The following is a 16,934-nucleotide window of genomic DNA, read 5'->3' as shown; positions in this document are numbered from 1 at the left end:
AACTGTGCGGAACGTGGAAATCATTTGTGCAGGACGTGTGCACTGCACATGTCCTGTGCACGTGAAGATGTTGAATAGGATTTGTGATGTATATGTGCATCACATGTACAGGCGTGCATTTATACAGATGATGCACATGTTGCATCCGTGCAATTGTACATGTACTACATGTAAATCACCTCTGTCCTACATGTAAATCAAATACGTGCTACGTGTAAATCAACTGTGCGGAAGGCGTAAATCACTAGTGCAGGACGTGTCCAATACACATGTACTGTGCACGTGAAGATGTTGAATAGGACCTGTGACGCTTATGTGCATCACATGTACAGGCGTGCATTTATACAGATAATGCACATGTTGCATCCGTGCAATTGTGCATTTACTGCGTGTAAATCACCTGTGTTCTACATGTAAATAACCTCTGTCCTACATGTAAATCACCTGGGTATTGCGTGTAAATCACCTCTATCGTACATGTAAATCACCTATGTGCTACATGTAAATCCCCTCTTTCCTACATGTAAATCATCTGGGTACTGCGTGTAAATCACCTGTGTGCTACGTGTAAATCACCGCTGTCCTAGATGTAAATCACCTGTGCACTACATGTAAATCGAATACGTGTAACGTGTAAATCAACTGTGCGGAACGTGGAAATCATTTGTGCAGGACGTGTGCACTGCACATGTCCTGTGCACGTGAAGATGTTGAATAGGACTTGTGATGTATATGTGCATCACATGTACAGGCGTGCATTTATACAGATGATGCACACGTTGCATCCGTGCAATTGTACATGTACTATACGGATACTGTACGTGTATTGTGCTGTCTGGGACAATGCTAGTTTATCAATGTCTTAGACCTCAAACACTGTTTTAGTGTTATTTGATTTTTAGTATTTAAAAAAAATGGATAAAGTAATTGTGCGAACACAATGAAGCATATTTATCAACATTTATTGATAAGCAAGTCATTACACAATATACTCTAATAATAATAATAATAATAATAATAATAAATATGGATTAAAGGTTCTTATATCACATCATTTGTGGACCTCTCGTGAAGCGGAAATATTCTGATAACTTTCTGATCGGAAAATGAAATCTTTAACGTCCCAGGATTATGCCCTAGGCAAGGGAATGATGATGGAAGAATTAATGGAATGAGGAAATGGGAAGAAACGGAAGTACATCGAGAAAATCCATTGACAAGATATTGTTCACCACAAACTTACTTGGGCGGGACTCGAACCAGAGATCCTACGTACCAGAGGTAAGCGCTATACTACTGACCCATCGTGCCTGCCCTCGTGTCATCGACAACACCAAGGGGGTCATAGGGCAGTTGCAACTAGCAATACTCTTGAGGTGTTCTTGTCTCAAAAATGTCATGAAAGTGATATCTCGACTCGAAAGATGTATCTGATAGTCTTGGAAGAGCTCTGTCATATCTCGAATCTCGTCACAAAAATTCTGTCTCGTCTCGTGCGAATCTTAGTTGTAACCGTTTTTTGGCTCCATACTATCGTCTTTTACCGTTAATCTTTATTTACTAAAAGAAATTAAACTATATTATACATTCTTCAATATATAAATTTGGTTGGAAAAAGAACCATTTCCAATCCAATGAAATGCTCTCTAACGACACAGTTCCATACTTGTATTCTCAATAAATCACACGGAGAGAGGAAATAACAGAGTAGGAAACGTGTCGCTGACTAAAGATGGTTGTAATAAGAAACCTGTCGTTGACTAAAGATAGTTGTGATAGGAAGCCTGTCGCTGACTAAAGATAGTTGTAATAAGAAACCTGTCATTGACTAATGATAGTTGTGATAAGAAACCTGTCATTAACTAAAGATAGTTTTGATAAGAAACCTGTTATTGACTAATTATAGTCCTGATAAGAAACCTGTCGTTGACTAAAGATAGTTGTGATAAGAAACCTGCCATTGACTAAAGATAGTTTTGATAAGAAACCTGTTATTGACTAATGATAGTCGTGATAAGAAACCTGTCGTTGACTAAATATAGTTGTGATAAGAAACCTGTCGTTCATAGTTGTGATAAGAAACCTGTCATTGACTAAAGATAATTGTGATAGGAAACCTGTCATTGACTAAAGATAGTTGTGATAAGAAACCTGTCGTTGACTAAAGATAGTTGTGATAAGAAACCTGCCATTGACTAAAGATAGTTTTGATAAGAAACCTGTTATTGACTAATGATAATCGTGATAAGAAACCTGTCGTTGACTAAAGATAGTTGTGATAAGAAACCTGTCGTTGACTAAAGATAATTGTGATAGGAAACCCTGTCATTGACTAAAGATAGTTGTGATAAGAAACCTGTCGTTGACTAAAGATAGTTGTGATAGGAAGCCTGTAGCTGACTAAAGATACTTGTAATAGGAAACCTGTCGCTGACTAAAGATAGTTGTAATAGAAAACATGTCGCTGAATAAAGATAGTTGTGATTCTTACGTTAAGATGTAAGAATAACATTTCTACATTTTCCTAATTATGTGTTTTCTTTGCAGCTGATTCAAGATGGATTTGAGGCCATTGAGTATCTGAACCTCGGTGGAGGATTGGGCATAGATTATGAACACCAGAATAAGCACCCAAAGCCGAAAGAGCTTACAAACCAAGTGAAGGATATTTTGAAAAAGTATAAATTCAAGCTTATCTTAGAGCCTGGGCGATCCATTATTGGAAACACAGGTATTATTGATAAGAATAACTTTAACATAAAAGCAACAGGTGTCATTGGATTCTCGGTATTGTGATTGAGTTTATTTTAATGATGTATTATCTGTTTACTAATGATAATGGCATTGCCATTTATCTCAAGGTTACTAGATTTATCTAGAAAACCGGAAGAAATCTAAATGATCTACAATCATCCGAAATGTGCCCAAAAAATTATATATTTAAAATCATAATAATTATGCCCAATTAAAATATAGCTGCAGTGAGGAATGTAATGTTATATATAGATACTAAAAGTCGATTTTCTTGAATGAGCATGACACATATGATGATTTTGCATTGGTAACATATTCTTAAACTGCACTAAGTATCCAGCGTGTAAGGTGGGCCATGGAGTGTAAAGTTGGTGAAAGTAGAGGAAGTGTGGGTAATTTGGACCCCATTTTTATTTTTAAACAGAAATTTGTCAATATACACATATATTGAATACTATTAGAAGAAAACAATTCTTTGTTTATTTGTGCAATGTTTGAACACAACAATTTTACTTACGTCATGTTAAGTTTTCAGTTATTCATTGTTTAATAAAAAATGGCGAGTTTTGCCCGTTAGCAAAATGGTCAGATAAAGTGGACCCCCGGATCACAAAAACATAAGTTATAAAAATAGACGAACAATAACTAAAATAAAAGTGCACTGCGCGCCCTTCATTTACTTTTATGTCAGATCAATTAACAATTCAGTATCATTTGAGCACTACTTAACTATGCCGAGCTGGGCAATATGTTATCTATTCTTTACACAAATCACAAATATAACGCTTAAGAATATCTAATCCAGTGCATGTTTCATGCCACCACTCAAAACACTGTACGCACTGGATCCACTTCTCACCTCCATAAGCTTCACTAAATTGTATACCACAAAGAACGCAAGAAGCATCATTACTCTCAAGTTGGTCATCATTCGCATGAGTGGAACGAGTGTTTGCTTCTTTCGTCGTGTCTGAACCATGTCCAAAATTTAAACGACGAGATTATTTTAAACGTTTAGTTGATGCTGCTAACACTTGTTGTCTGAAAGAGGCTGAATGTAACAACACATGCAGATCCCGTAGCTCTGACACATCCACCACATGTTGCAGATGGAAAACATGGTGCTGGTGGTAGCAAGATTTGGGAAGGAGGATCTCGAAATCCGGAGTTTTATGACGTGGAAGGTTGACATATGACATCAGAATCAATAGGCACCACTGATAACAACTTCATAAATGTTACATTATTCGTGTAATAAATAGGAACACAAACAATAAAACACTCTACTGAAAAGATCGAGATCTACTCCAGTTAAACGCCATAATGAGGTCCACTTTAGCCGCCAACAGGGATGTTACATGTTTCTTGAATAAATTGCATGGTATTCATTTGAAGGTCACACCAAGCTAATGTAACATTCGTGATACAACATTGTTTATGTAACCTGCATGTACAAATTATAAGAAGAAAACCGTAAACAAACATACCTTTAGAAAAATGTTAGAATCTTCTTCACACATATAATAATATCACCTGACTCGACTTCAGTGGCCTCCTTACTGAAAGTTCACGTAGATGACTCGGGACGAGAGTGACACCTTCTGACAATATTACCAATTCGCTGTTCTTATTTATTCCGAAGAAAAACAGGGGGCCCACTTTACCTGCCGGGTCCACTATACCTGCACTTCCTCTACCTTTGTTAAGTTTATAAGAGAAGTTAGAATTTTTGGGACGAGTGTAAGATGTTGACAAATCTTGGGATTACTCGATGTCTTTTTATCTGATGTAACGGGTTAACTGCAACGAGTGGGACGTGTAGACTATTCCTCTCCAAATCAGAATGCCGACTATTGTCTATATGGAGTGTGCGAATAGACGCTGGAGTTTCCCGCTCACCTGCATTTTTACGGAAACGTACTTAGCTGTCACAGAAATAACTTTCATCACTGAACACTACCTCCTGTATTTATTTTCCCTCTACAGTTTCTACCAGTAACACCAAAGATTTTTCGCCAATGGGTAGATTTTTCGCCAATGTCAAGGGTAATTGTACGAAAGAAACACAACCTACTTTCCTTCAATAATAGATTGTTTACCGTTTGTCCTCTTTCATAGAGGCCATGGTGTCTGTTCGCAGTGGCATTCAGTGTCCTGCCAGTTAGGATGTCTCAAAGGATTCTTCTATCAAGGGATTTTCAGATGCATTCCAGACACGGACTGGCATTCCAGACACGGACTGTGATCTACTCTATGATTTGTCATGTTGTTCGACGATCTTCAATTAGTACCTACGTACACTATACAAGTAGCTTGCTCTCTACGGTTGAAGATGTACTGAGACTGAAATTATCATCAAGTGTTCTCTACAGACACACATCTGTAGTCTGAATTTCGTTCGAATTGGACGATCTATGAAGAGTATTCTTAAATTCATTTCTGTAATGAGAATCCACTCACAAGATTTATTCTATGGACAATACTTTGATAGAAACATTTATGTATACTGTTGTTAATTTCTTATCATGAAGATGATTTATTGTAGCAGAGTGAATTAATGTAACAACACATGAAAAAGTACATGTACAAAGGGAGCAATTATGGTTGAAAATTTTGGTAGCGAATTTCAGTCAAATTTCAAAATAATTTCTATAGAATCAATTATATTTAGGAAATGTTCCTGGAGTCTCTTGAAATTTGTGGTGAAAGTTGGTATTTGCACTTAAGTGTTTTCCGAAATATGATTGAAATAGCCATTTTGGTAGTTTACGTGGCAGTACATTTAGAATGAGTAAAATAGCAGCTAACAAAAATCAAGAATCATTATTTTGAATATATTTGAAAGCTGTTATGATATGTTTACATTTCACGTTTATAATAACGATATTTTCTATCAGAAAAGAAATTGCGATACAGTTAACTTATATTTGATGTTCGAAAGTGCCGTAAAACTGCTATCAGTCAGAGAGATATATCGTAGTAGTCAATCGTGGCTATATGTTTATCGTACGCACCTCTGGCGCGGGACATTCGTGTTCCATTTCCCGATGGTAACTCATATGGTTCGTATCCCACGTTAAGCTGTAGGTCCACATCTCAAATAACTTCGTTACGGAAGCTGGCGCTAAACTGCAAATCAACCAAACATACAGAAAAAAGATGTAACATTAATGTCAGAACTAAACGCAGTATAATATATATTTAGCATTGTTCTGTTTAATCGTTGTAGGCATTATTATGGGTGACATACTGGGCATCAAAGTGACTCCACAGAAAAATTTCTTGGTCACCGACATTGGAATGACTAATATAATCCGACCGTGCCTTTATGATGCTTACCATGAGATCGTTCTTGCTGAAGTTCCTGAAAGCCAAAACGTACGTATTCAACTCTGAATATAGAAGTAATTGTATAATACTGATAATCGTATAGTATTGAGATATTGCATAAAGTAATGTATTTTCCCGCAAAAGAAAAGGTTTTTTACGTTCAATGTGAACTATGCTACAAAACCATTACATTCTGAAAGGCTCCAGCTCCACTTACCAACCCACCTTCTCTAATTCGCTACCAAAATTTTCAACCATAATTGCTCCCTTTGTACATGTACTTTTTCATGTGTTGTTACATTCATTCACTCTGCTACAATAAATCATCTTCATGATAAGAAATTAACAACAGTATACATAAATGTTTCTATCAAAGTATTGTCCATAGAATAAATCTTGCTCCCGGCGGCTGCAAGAAAATAGGTAGAAAACACGTTTTGCTCAGTCACGCTAAAAGTGTGGTTACATTATACGTAAAGGTAGGCGTTTAAAGGATCGCTCTGCAAGGCAGGTTAAAGCAAGAAAGAGATAAGCCATGACACGTGGACAGTCGGTAACATTAAGATTGTCACTTACGCTATGTTGCCAAATCTCTTATGGACATCAATCAGTGTTGCAGACTCCATATTAAAATAACTAAAACCTTTGTTCGGTCGTTACTCATTCCTATACAACAATAAATGTCCATAATTATCTTTTATTAATTAGTATTCTTCGCACTTTTAGTATTTATTGTGGATGCTGTTGACGTTTTGGCATTACAGAGCTTCTTCTGTATATACTTAGAGCACAACATAAATACATTATGGAGAAGGTTTTTCCATGCTAAAAACTTCGGAGTAGCTTTTACCATATATGATCACTGATCACTGTTATTTGAGAGATGAAGAAATCATCACTGTGCCACGGCATTGCTCTTCCTCACAGAGTAATGTACTACGGTATTAGACATAGCTGGAGGTGCTGATAGGAGATCCTCTACCAAAAGAAGTTAAGTGCCGGCGTGCGTAGTCACCAGCATCCCAAACGATTCATTAACACGAGTTTTGGATGTCTTATCTCACCACGGAGTTTGAACGAGGCATTGTCAGGAGTTTGTGAGGTAGGCAACTATGGCTGTACCTAGCGGAGGAGAGCGAAGTCTCCCAAGTCATCCTTTCAATCAGTAGAGCATCCATAAGTCGTAAGGCACGACTGTAAAGGAAGGCTAGTTACCCATCTTATAACGGGTAAACAGGTGAGATAGATGTTCAGCTACTCATATCTTTGCGCTGTATGTGGATTGACTTAATGGATCCAATAATCTGAATATGAGTTGTTTTCAATACTACATTTACATCAGGTATGTAATTTATCTGTCGTCTTCTGTTGCACGAACGATAAACAGGAAGACTTTTTGTAATAATAATATTCACCATTTTCTAATACTATTTCTCATATGATTCAGGGGTAAAAGTGCGGGGGGATGCCGTTCCCCACCTCGAAAAAATATGTAAGGCGTCCCCCAAGTTTCTTAAAAAAATACAATGGGCAAAGATAGGCAGGGGGAACGGCATGACGTCATGCCGCTACCTACCGTCCCCCCACCTTTTCAGATCCACTTTTACCCCTGATATGATTTAACTTTTCTTTAAAATATTGTAGCTCCGGATATTGCACTCGCTAATGCTCTCATCTTTGCTGCGAGCGGTCCCGGCTTCGATGCCCAATGGAAACTTTTTGCCGGAAAGATATAATTGCTTTTTCAAGCCAGTTATCCTAAGTGAGATATTTCCGGGTTTTCCTTATTTATACCAGGCAAACACGGGGATGATATTTAACATACAGCTATCAGGACGGTTTCTTCCTCCGCCATTCCTTTCTTCTTTACCTTCTTTCCTCGATAGTCTAGGGACGTCATCCCGTCATAGGTGAGGACTTAAGAGTCAAGATCCCAGTAATATCCAGAAATACCGTATGTATAAATAAATAAATCTTTAAAATATTATGATGGTTGTTAATGAAATTAACTTTTATATAACAATGTCCCGCTTCGAACAATTAATAGAGGACGGCACACTGGCTCAGTACAACGCGTACGTTTGATGTACGAGGTCTCTAGTTCGGTCGTCGGCTAAGTAAGCTTGTGGTGAAGAACATCGTGTCAGTGGGTTTTCTAGGACACGCCCTTTCCTCCCACATTCTTATTCCACCGATTCTTCCATCACCATTCACTTGCCTTAATCACTCGTCTCTCTTACAAGCAAGGTCCACAACGAGGCACACTCAGATCCGACTCAAACTTCGTCCAGAGGACACATAATGGAAAACAAGAAAAAATGCCAAATTGGAGCTGCCCAATGCCAGAAACACCGGAGTTATGCTCCCCCAAGCGACAATATGATCTAAGGTAAACGTCGCAAAATACCCGTTTATGTCGAAAACGGAAAGGGCGAGAAGCACCGGGATGATATCAAAAAGATACCTGATATGTTATAACAATGTTTTGGCGGCCATCTTGAAAGCCACGATCTTGGATATAGCGTAAGGTATTGAAATGAGAAGTGGGATGTGTGATATATCAATGTAAGGTAAAATGCAAAATGAAAATCAATGATGTAATCGCGAAAAGCATATGTGTAATGGTGAGGACGTGATGAAGTGTAGAAGAAAAAATGAAATTTATTAGTTTTACGTCCCGCGGTTATGCCGACCAGGCTAAAGGAGACGGTGATTATGAGAAATGAATGAAATGTTGGAATGATGAAAGTGTAGAAGACTCGAGTAAAACAAACGTGTATGCGAAGGACAGAAGACGCCACGGCATTGGGTAACATGCCACGGCAATGGTACGCGACAAGTAAACGTAACAGTGTCTGTACATGGAAGTGTCTCCGCATTGGCGCATTATGTCTTTCAAGGATATTGGGACCCGGCTTGGTACAGTAAAAACAACAGTTGCACCCGCGATACGAGCGTTCGTTTGAAGACTACAGGAACTACAAAGGGCTATCTATTGTGAAACAGCATGAAGGCAGCTCGATCGGGAGAGTAGGTAATATAATATTGAATTGGTTACCAAAAGCAGGACCTATCTGGGATCGAAACTCACTCCTGGGCAACGTTTAATACGTTTCTTATTCACTTTTCCTGCTGTTTCGTGAGAACAAAGGACATTTCGGCCTACGTTTGTTTAAACAACAGTATTTCAAACAACGTATGCATGGGTGATAAGACCTAGTCATGTTCTAGCTGACATTTCTTTACGAATGTTTCTTCTCTTTGCGCAATGTGCTACACTGTTTTTCGACGGGAGACGCGGTGACTCTGTGGTAGAGCGTCCACCTCTGGTGGTTGGGGTCCCTGGTTCGATCCCAGCTCGCGCCGTGTGGACTTGGTGGTGGACAAACACCGTGCTCGTGGGTTTTCTCGGGGTTCTCCCGTTTCCTCCAACTTTCTTCATTCCACTAATTCACTCATCTCTCATCATCACTGTCTCCTTTAGCCTAACCGGCATAACCGTGGAACGTAAAGCTCAAAGATTTCATTTCATTTTTTATTTTTCGACGGTCGCAAACAGAATCACAATATCAGTGAAAGGCAGCACTGCGGAGTCGAGTTCCATGAGTTGTTGTAATCTCCCACGAGAGGGCTGATTCACCACACAGTGAAACCACTCGAATTGTGTTTACGGGTTTCACTGGCACAGATGGAACGAAGTGAGCGTGACAGCAGGTGCTAGCCCGTGAGAAGTGATAGTGTCTTTGTGGCATACGCGAGTCAAAACGCGCAATATTCTGTATAGTGAATGTGTCCGCACTATTGTTCATCTAAAAACGCCAGTGTAGACCTGCAATATGAACCCTCTCAATGTGGTGTTAGTTATGCAAAGGGAGCTTTCAAAACAAGGGTACGTTCAATCGACAGAACCGACAGTGGCGGAACGAAAAGCAGCTGAACAACTACGATGTAACAGAAGTAAATGTGGATGAGACTCTCGACATTGATTAATAGTAACCCGGTCCGGCCCAAACAGGTGAAGGGGATGCCGCGGATAGTGGTGACAGCACGCTGCTTTGGAGTGATTCTTCGCCCGAACCACAGGCAACAAACACCGTTCTCGTCCGACAGTGACTATGAGCCGAATGGAAACGAAGGTAATACAAAATATTATACGCTAGAGGACAAAGTTAACATGTTACACTACTGGCTTGACGTAAAAGGCAAAGGACGTCAAACATTCTCACATCGTTCATATCACTCGATGAAACACAGATTCCGCAACTGTCCCTCGGTGAGAACACTGTTTAAATGGAAAGAACAACGCGACAAAGGCTTATTGAAAACAAAACGCGAAGTGTATCGCGAAATCACAGAACATGTGCTGCAACAATTTATAGCTGCGCGACGTGATAACCGCATTGTCCATGACAGTGATCTTAAATTATGGGCAAAGGAGCAGGCTCTGAAGTGTAGTCTCCGTACGTTCAATGCTAGTCACGGATGGATTGGGGCACTCAAACAACAAAACAATATTGTGAGCCGTAAAATCACGTCATATGTCACAATGAAGTATGTACGCGACAAGCAGGATATTGATTTGGTTATTGCTGGGTGGCGTGACGAAACCAAGACCATCATGGAGGGGTTTGAGAATGCAAATATATGGAATGCTGATGAATCCGGTTTTGCGAAAGAGTTGACAAGTGGGCGCACAGAAGAGCCAGAAGAGGATCATCGCACATTCAGGGCTGGGTCCAGTCTGTGCATGAAACGACGCATACGTACACTGTGGTGCCGTTGTTGTCGAAAGCAGGGGTGGTGGCGGATAAACTCTTTGTCATTCTCCAGGAACCCGTAGCTTTAAGTACTAGGGTTCAGGACAATATGTTCGCCGCACCAAATTTAGTGGTATTCTGGACGCCTTCTGGTAAAATGACAAGGGAAGCGTATTCGGTTTTCATCAAAGAATGCGTAATATCACAAGTAGCAGCAGATGCTCCCAGCACACAAAGCCTTCTGTTGCTAGATTCATATGGACTTCACAAGGACAGAGACACATTTGCAAGGCTACTTCATGAAAGTGGTTTCACCGATGATCATATTCGCATCCATATTATACCTGAGGAAACTACTTTGCAGTGCCAACCGTTGGATCTGTATTACTTCCGTATGTATAAACACATGGTACGACGGATTTCGGAGGCATTGCGTGACCATACCAACGTGAACCCTCACCAGCGAGACACCGTCCTTAAGCTGCATTCACTGGTACACAACCAATTTTGTTGTCCACGATTTCATACGACACATCAATGCGGGTGGAAACTAGCTGGATTAGCAGAGGACGTTGCTTTCCAGTACAACACAACTGAGTTTTGTTTCAATCTACGACAGCGTGAATGTTGTAAAGACGAGTGCCCAGAACTTTCTGTGATCAAATGTGCTTGGTGTTTGCGGGAGCTGTGTGTCACCCATTTCTTTACTCACTACCACTAATGCCGAGATTTTCAACAATAGGTACAATCTTATATATCTGTATCTATGTATATGTGTGTATGTAGCATTCCAACTCAAATGTATATGTTTCTCTCTATGTGTGTGCGTGTGTGTTTCTTTGTCGCATCATCCATGTGTTCTGGGTTCCTTTGGCCGTTTCTGTTTCATCGCGTTAACAACATAACTTCAGCTGTTTTTCCATACTCTGCTCGCATGAATTCCTCTTCACGTTAATACCATGCTCGATACGTTATTAGAGTTTGGGCATTGGTTTCAGTTTCTAATTCTACCCGACATCGATCTTTCACAAGACATCCTTCACGTTTCAATACCTTACGATATATTCACGATAACGGCTTTCAAGATGGCGGCCAAGTCTGTGTTATACCATATCAGGTATCTTGGTATCATCTCGGTGCTTCTCGTCCTTTCCGATTTCGACCTAAACGGGTATCTTACGACGTTTACCTTATATCATATTGCCGCGTGGTGCATTATGGTTGGGAGCATAACTCCGGTGTTTCTGGTATTGGGCAGCTCCAATTTGGCATTTTTTCTTCTTTTCCATTATGTGTCCTCTGGGCGAAGTTTGAGTCGGATCTGAGTGTGCCTCGTTGTGGACCTTGCTTGTTAGCCTAATGGACATAACGTGGGACGTTAAACTAAAAGATTTCATTTCATTTTTCGGAGCAATTAGTATTGTGCTATTCCATTCTTTAAAAGCCCCCGCCAAGTGAACTTTGTGGTGGACAAACACCGTGTGCGTGGGTTTTCTCGGGGTTCTCCCGTTTCCTCCCACTTTCTTCATTCCACCATTTCATTCATTACACATCATCACCGTCTCCTTTAGCCTAACCGGCATAACCGTGGGACGTAAAACTCAAAGATTTAATTTTTTCCATTCTTTAACAGCATTTAGAATTCTACTCACTAATATTTTGTATTTAGCGGAAATTTATGCAATTTTAATATCATTGTTTAGTCACTGACTTTTTTTTTTAAAGTGCGGACCGAAACTAATGTGTAACATTGATAATTTTGAGAGAACATTAACCACAAAGTATTATATATAGAACATTGCAGCGCGCTACAGCATGGCGTCCCCTTTTCTTTAGTGTTAAGGCATCACATCCGTCACAAACATGAAACTTGGGCAGTGGCGGATCTAGGCCGGAGCCAAGGGGCCTAGCCTCCCAGTTTTTTGAGCGTCTAAAATAATTGAAGCCATTATTTATATATTTTTGAAAGTTTATAGTAAACTCATAATATACCTGGATTTTGGCTAGCCCTCCCAAATTTTATCTTCTAGATCTGCAACTGTAGTTGAGTTTCTTTGTCTATGCGATAATTTTAGACTTCCGAACTATGCTTGCCACAAGCATGGGAATTCTTATAGAACGGCTATGATCGTTATTTTCTCCTCAGGCATGAAGGCGAAAGGCTTTCTAATGTAGATCGAAGGTCCCAAGGAACGGAAGTGGTAGAAATCGGACATTTCTGGTTTTAATATTAGATTTTTTCATTAGAATAAAAGCTTAAGAGATATCAATAAAGTGTTTTTCGATATCAGATTCAGCATTCCAAAAGTAGATTCTATCGCCTCACTTACAAGCCAATTGCAAGCAAAAACAGGTAACTGTATCTCTTTTGGTCAGAATATTGGACTTCTATAAGTTGAGTTGTTTACCATAGTGTCAAAATGTGAATTTCCAAGCTTTAGACGCGTCTAGAAATTTCCTGCATGCTAGCGACATTTTTTGGCATCAGGTTAAGGCAGCCCAGCTAGCGACAATTATTAAGCTCACTGACACCTGCTGGACTGACAGACTGAGATATCTTCCGTTTATAATATTAGTCTAGCCATAAATTCTGTCACACACTTTTTTGTGAATATATGAAATACGGTTTGATATTTTCAATTTTCTTTTAATATGTTATAACCACATACATTCTTTACAATTGGCACCTATCAAACTTCAAAATGTCCACCACTGGCACGCACACAGGCTTTGAGTCTCTAGGGCCAGTCATCTATTGCAGTACGGAGAGTATCAATCGGAAAATCCGCCACTACTGCCACCAAGGAACGCTTCAAACTTTTAAGTGAAGGGTCTTTTCTTGCAGACCATGTCTTCTAACACTGCCCACAGTTTGTAGTCCAGAGGGTTTAAATCGGGGCTACCAGAAGGCCACTGAGCACTGGAGATGAAATCTGATACATTGGCCTCCAATCACTGTTGTGTGATCCTTGCCTTATGAGCTGGCGCAGAATCCTGCTGGAAGGTCCAGTGATCATTGTTAAACATGGTGTCACTCAAGTCCTTCACAATAGGCTCCAGAACAGTTTCCACATGTACCCTGGCACTTGTTTTTACACCTTGCTCACAAAAGTGAAGTCTGGTGTGGCCTTCATAGCTTATCCCCCACCAAACCATGACTGAGGAGGGGTGATGACCTCTCTGAACTTTAAGAACTTTCCCACGAGCTTCTCGAGAGCTTGCCGCATATATCCTATCATTTTGGCGGTTAAAGTTCTCTTCAATGGTAAAGATTTTCTCGTCGGTAAAGAGGATTTGCTGATGTCCATTGTTGGCGTACCGCTGTAGGAGCTGACTTGCTTTCAGTTTCCACTGCTGCTTCAGCTGTGGTATCAAGAAATGCCCCGTGCTCCGCCGATAAGCTCTGACTTCAGGTCTTCAGAAAGTAACCTGGATATTGATCTTGGGGCCATGTTGAGCTCCCGTGCCATGATCTTCTGCTTGCGGAGTGGATTTCGCCGCAAACGAGCAGCCACTGCTTTAACAGCTGCCACTGTTCTCACACTGCGAGAATGACCATCCCTTGGCCGGTCACGTACACTGCCCGTCTCAGTGAACCGCTGGATTGTCTGGTAAACAAATCTTTTGCTGATTTTCAGATGTTTCAGCAGTTTGAAAATCTCACTTGGTGAATTCCCACCCTTATGCAAGGCAATCACTGCAACTCTATTTTCGTACTCACCCCACTCCATGCTTAAGCGAAGCAGATCCACCCGCTCTCTTTCCCTGTTCGACACACACTGGCCAGGGCTGATCTTGAGCTAAATTGTACCTTGCCACCTGCAGAACAGGTTCTACATTCAAAGCCAAGATTTTATAACAGTATTTATGGCTAGACTAGGTAAGGATTAAGAAAATCTAAATATTTTTCGAAGATATTTATGTAATCTATAACTCGAAATGCTTTGAGGTCTGCATATCTATGTTATTCACATACTTATATTATTTTTATTTATAATAAAGATTTAAGTCATATGAGCACTATTAGTTTAGTTTGTCACCGTCGCATTTACGCTCGAGCAAATGTGAGGGTGCATATTCCTTAGTTGCGCAGATGGCGCGTGGAGTGGTGAGGTGGTATCCAATATTATTTTTAAATAAGAATCAAGGTTTAAATATTTCCTATATATTTTATAAAAATATTTATGAGTATCGGATACAGACTGTGCAGGTATACTAAGATAGATAGGATACTTATCATGACATCCAGTTGTCCATTGCACTTCACAAAAAAATAACTGAGTCTATAATTCTCGTCGCACTTGGTTTCACTCCATGCACTTCATCTTCCAGAGCCTGGTCTCCGGTGCCCCCTCGGTACGGGTTCCGACCCTTCCGCTGCTGCCACTGTTGATGTTCTCTTCTCGGGCCCCACGTGAAGAAGAAGGGCTCTTCTCACTATGATGTATACAGCCTCCTTGGCCGGATCCTGCGCTGCCACCTGGCGAGAAAACTGGGAACCATCCAGAGACGTTTCAGAAGCCTGGGACGATGTGGTGGCGCTGACTACCACAAGTTACAAGACCTGCAGATCTAATCACGACTTTTTGATCATTTGGTATTATAGAGACCGCAAGGAGTCATGAAGCTGGACCCATATCTAACCATTTCAACGTCCAATAGAACGCGTCGGTGTGTCCCAGTAGCCAGCGATCATCCATGAAATTTTGTCACTGTCGTCTCTCGCTTACACAGAGAACATCTCCTGAGGACACAGTTTTGCCGGATTGCCAATAAGTTTCGTGTTGTTTTGTTTATTTTTCTTGTTTTATATTTTTCTTATTATTTTTACACTTTTAATTCAAATAACTGTTAGTGTTTGTGTTATAGTTCTTTCAGTGTGGCTTCTTATCTCTCGTTTACTTTATCTGCAAAGTTCGTCGACATTGTTAGTACACTTCTGCTATTTCACATTTTCTCAAGTGTGCATTCGGAAGGTAGCTCCACGAATCGTATCGAACTGTTCCGATGCATCACAAGTGAGGCAAAGCAATTCTATGATTGGTTTAGAGCCCAGGTTTCACGAGTCGTCACGGTCACCATAGACGAAGTAGTAAACTTTATTCAGAGTATTAAATATTTAACAAAACTTTTATGTTAATTGTATTTGTGTTTAACGTTGTCATTCATTCTTGTAGACAAGAAATTTCGACATTGTTGGTCCAGTGTGTGAATCCAGTGACTTTCTTGGACGTGATCGAGCACTTCCAGACCCTTCCATTGGCGATAGCCTGATAGTGATGGATGCTGGAGCATACTGTAGTGCTATGGCTTCCAACTACAACCAAAGGTGCTTTGCGATGGAAGTTCTTATCGAAGGATCCAGCTATTCCTTTATAAGACGAATGCAAACATTCGAGAACATGATGTCTCTTTTCAAATGATTACAGAAGAATTCAAGTTCGTGTTATTAGTATAGCGAGTGAACAATGTTTTGGTGTCTGAAACATTGAGATTTATATAAATTAATGAACATTCCACTGATATTTATTTACAACAATTTATCTAAAATAAATGTACCATGCCCAAAGGTAAAGAACTAAAAGAAGTATTTCTACTGTAAGACATTAACATGAAAGATATGAATGACATGCTAGAACAAACAGAAGGATTATCTATCGTCTCTCTACGAGGAACTACTGACCTTTTCTTAAACATTAGTCTTAATTTATTAGAAAGAGTTTAGTGCAAAGCTTCCCATGAGAAATCCGCAGAATTTGTTGGTGAAAGTGTCGCTCTAGGCATCGAGCCGTTTTATTTATTCACTTATTTTTAAATTCTAACATTTATTATTCTATTATTATTGAAGTTAATTATTTATGTTTCGATAAATGTAAATTAGTACTCATCTAATCAATAACTATTTTGGGTAATTGTTTGTACCATTATAATTTTTTGTAAATTTTATGTATTTAATTTTCAATGCTTAAAAATTCTGAATTTAACAATGTTCAATTTAAATCTGAAGATCATTGTTAGCAACTGCGTTTTAAAATTCACTATAAATAAATGTATGTATGTATTTGAATATTAAATAATGATTGTCTAAAATAA

The 16,934-nt window shown here is 39.6% G+C and overlaps 1 protein-coding gene across 2 annotated transcripts in view; it reads left to right on the top strand.

Annotated features, from left to right (window-relative positions):
* Nucleotides 1-16,396, top strand: part of LOC145693657 (uncharacterized) — a 47,481-nt gene extending 31,085 nt beyond the window's left edge. For both annotated transcript variants that reach the window (XM_081769885.1, XM_081769886.1), the window contains 3 exons: nt 2,548-2,731; nt 5,984-6,132; nt 16,019-16,396. In XM_081769885.1, coding sequence (XP_081626011.1) covers nt 2,548-2,731; nt 5,984-6,132; nt 16,019-16,264 — 579 coding nt within the window. In that variant the 3' untranslated portion in view covers nt 16,265-16,396. The remainder of the gene's footprint in view (nt 1-2,547; nt 2,732-5,983; nt 6,133-16,018) is intronic.
* Nucleotides 16,397-16,934: the final 538 nt, after the last annotated feature.

The sequence above is a fragment of the Thermobia domestica genome, chromosome 8, assembly GCF_964235325.1.
Source record: "Thermobia domestica chromosome 8, izTheDome1.hap1.1, whole genome shotgun sequence".
In the NCBI taxonomy this organism is placed as follows: domain Eukaryota; kingdom Metazoa; phylum Arthropoda; class Insecta; order Zygentoma; family Lepismatidae; genus Thermobia; species Thermobia domestica.
The sequence above is the reverse complement of the archived record's forward strand: the minus strand, read 5'-3'. Positions and strand labels throughout refer to the sequence as shown.